General features: G+C 41.2%; 1 protein-coding gene across 1 annotated transcript in view; it reads right to left on the bottom strand.

Moving 5' to 3' along the window:
• Window positions 1-9: 9 nt before the first annotated feature.
• Window positions 10-3230, bottom strand: part of LOC118422614 (chromatin assembly factor 1 subunit B-like) — a gene marked incomplete in the record, with an annotated part of 55032 nt that continues 51811 nt past the window's right edge. The window contains 6 exon segments of the mRNA XM_035830262.1: window positions 10-496; window positions 777-853; window positions 1259-1837; window positions 2085-2238; window positions 2498-2595; window positions 3089-3210. Of these exon segments, the coding sequence (XP_035686155.1) occupies window positions 399-496; window positions 777-853; window positions 1259-1837; window positions 2085-2238; window positions 2498-2595; window positions 3089-3210 (1128 nt within the window).

Here is a 3230-nt window from a genome sequence, read left to right as displayed (position 1 = left end):
AAGACACCATATTGATAAGGCCATGGTTTACTTCAAATTTCCATCACAAATCTACACTAGCACACTCCTATGTACATGGGAAAATCATACACTAACAAATTGCTCTCAGTTCTACAGTAAATTAGTACATGGAAAGTTTTAATTAGTAAATGTAGTCCATACAAAAGATTATACAAAATATCGTACCGTGTTTCAATCCAAGAGTACTGTCCTTAAGCTTCTGTTGTAAACTTTCTCTGCTTTATAATGGCTCCAATTGTTAAAAACAAATTTCTTTACATTTTCTGCAGTTACAATGATTTTGTATACTATCAACAATTATAAAATGTCAATGATTATTGTTATGTTAAATATGACAAAAACAAAAGTGATCAATATAGCGGTCTTCTTTTGTATCACTAAGGCTTTGTAACCTCTGTCTCCATGGGAGAAACCTCAGTATTTCCACTTCCAGGTGTTTCAGGTGCAACAGGTGGTGCAGCTGCAGTGGATGTAGCTGCAATCAAAATGAAAGAAAGATAGTGCATCTTTGACAAAAGCTGTGCTTTTACACACAATTGCCTAGTGGTCCTTTTTACGTTCAAAATATTTCATGCATGTTTGTTTTATATCAACACCCCTTAATACACTTCACACCTCTCATAGGGCAATAAAATTTTCATAGTCTACTTCAACTTGATGTATGTATTGTTTAAGTATACCTGGTCCTGCCTAAGTTATCAGATATTGACAAAGTACTGTTATGAGTTATAAATCATGAGCGCACTCACACGCACCTGCAGACTGGCTGGTAGCACTGCCGCTTGTTGTCAGTGTTGTCAGGGCAACTCGACGAGGCTGGGAACCTGAAGAGCTGTTGACAGGATAAGAGCAATACAGTTACTTAACTTCTACCGGTACTATGTGTACACTTCTACTATATCTTCAGTTTTCAGTTTTGTTATACCTCATGTTAATGTTTTTTTTATTCCATTGTGCTCCAATGATGTATATGTATGTACTATTGTGTATTATGCTCAAATATTGAATAAAGTTTTTAAAAAAATTAAAAATTAAAAAAAAAATCTTCTATTGTACATAAAATATTACAAAATAAGAATACAGGTGTGTTTAAATGTGTCATGTCAGTCACACACATAATGTTCATGTATTGTGCAATGCTACCACATGCAATAACAACTAGAGCAAGTTTGTAAATACAAGAAAGTTTGCTTGAAACGAACTTCTTTCAAGGCAGACTTTGAGAATTGACATTTACCTGGGTTTACTCTCTGCACCTGAGCTCAATGTGGTGAAGGCTATTCTTCTTGGTGCTGTCCCCTGATTGGCTGAAGATGGTGAGGCCAGCTGATTAGCTGAAGTTGCAGCCGCTCCCTGATTGGTTAATGCAGGCTGTGCTGCCTGGTTTGTTGATCCAGAGCCTGACTCTGCCACCTGTTTGGTTGCTACTGGCACTGACTGGGTGCTTGTTGGGGTTCCACTTGATGCTGGTTGGCTTGGTGTGCCAGCACTGCTGAGGGTTGTAAATGCGATTCTCCTGGCCCCATTAGAACCACCTGCTGGCCTAACCTGGATGGGATTAGCCATTGGCACTGGAGCTTGCTGCTTATTGGCTGTTCCCTCTTGGTTGCCATTGACAACCACAGGCTCTGGAGATTTCTGATTGGGTGTCTGAATTTCAAGTGGCTTTTCATTGGCTGAGGGAGTCTCCTCTGTTTTCTGATTGGCCACCTTTGGCTGCTGCTGTGATGGTGTTCCCAACTCATCAGGGTCAAAGGTCACAAAGGTGCAGTAGCCATCCGTAGATGAGATCATCAGGATGCTACCATCTTCTGACCTGCAGGGGGGGGGGGGATTTGAACAGTTTGGTAAAAAAATTATAGACTTTTCAATTTCAAAAATAAAAGATGAATACTTTAAGTCTTGAAAACATCTTGGCTCTTGTCTTTTGTTGGATGCATAAACAAATCTATCATTTGTACATGGACTACAACTATATGTCAATACATGTACCCTCAAAATTCTACAACAGTCAAATATGTTCTATGTCCCAAGAGGCTATCAAATATGACCCCGACACTCACCAAGCAAGATCACTCAGCCTGTGGTAATGGATGTTGGAGATCAGTGCAAACGGTATGGTCTGCTGGGTGTCGTAAAAAAGCACTGAGTCCTCTGTCGCCACGGCAAACACGATACGGTACGGGAGATCGAAGAGCGGTTTGGTCAACTCGCCATCTACGACACAGGTCATGTGATGCAAGGTCAATTTTCAGTAAAGCAAGGATAACTTAGTAGACCCTTCATTATGTGACATTGCATGAGCAACATTTTCTGTCCACAAAAGTGCACATCAATGCAAATACATTCACTAAGTCACTTTGTGATAACTGCCTTGCAGTACTGAAAACTGTTGCTAGATGGTGCTCATAACAAAGCCGACAAAAGCTCAGGGAGTAACATACTCAAATAGATACATTAAAGGTACAAAACGAACCTGATTCCCCATTCTTGGCTTTTCTGAGCTCGAAGTACACGGGACAGCAGCGTATGGCCACAGTGGGCTTCTGTGGGCCTGGAAGATGGGCAACAGGCCTGAGGAGGGAGGAAAATGACCTTTCATTACTTTTAGCAAGCATTGTAAAATACAAGAACCAAGACACTAAATTTGAAGGGCCTAGACAGGGTTCTAGCCAGGATTTTATTTCAGGCTAATGGTAATGGTAAGGAAGCTAAGCGACCAATTGGAGAGATGGTGTAGAGGGGGGTCTTGGCTTTCCTGCACTGACGAGATTTTGAAAATGTGAAGTAAAAAGCTGTACCCATGGGGGGAACTAGTTCTTGTAACACCTGGTGACTCGTAAGTTGTACATTGTAACTTGAAGGATCTTTTTGTCAGTCTAGAGGGTCATATCAATAGCTTTCATCTTTGATCAAACACTGTTTCACAAGTAAGTACTTGCAAAATACCATGAGGCTAGTTGAAAATTGGCCAAGTGGTCCTCATTTAGTGTGGTGGTTGCAAATGGGCCATTATGCTAAAATGTGCTAGCTATAACTGAAAGAAATGAAAGCAACTAGAGCTGACTTTGACAGGGACGTCCGTGTGAAGATGTAGCTGCTGTTGACAGTTTTGTCGTCCATCTCCACACATCCTGCAGGCGTGAGCATCAGCTCTCCGTCGGGCGTGAACGTCAGACGGCGTACAAATGAGCCCATGGAGTCGTCAT

The sequence above is a fragment of the Branchiostoma floridae genome, chromosome 9 (genome assembly GCF_000003815.2).
Source record: "Branchiostoma floridae strain S238N-H82 chromosome 9, Bfl_VNyyK, whole genome shotgun sequence".
Lineage (NCBI taxonomy): Eukaryota > Metazoa > Chordata > Leptocardii > Amphioxiformes > Branchiostomatidae > Branchiostoma > Branchiostoma floridae.
This window is presented reverse-complemented; position numbering and strand designations above follow the sequence as displayed.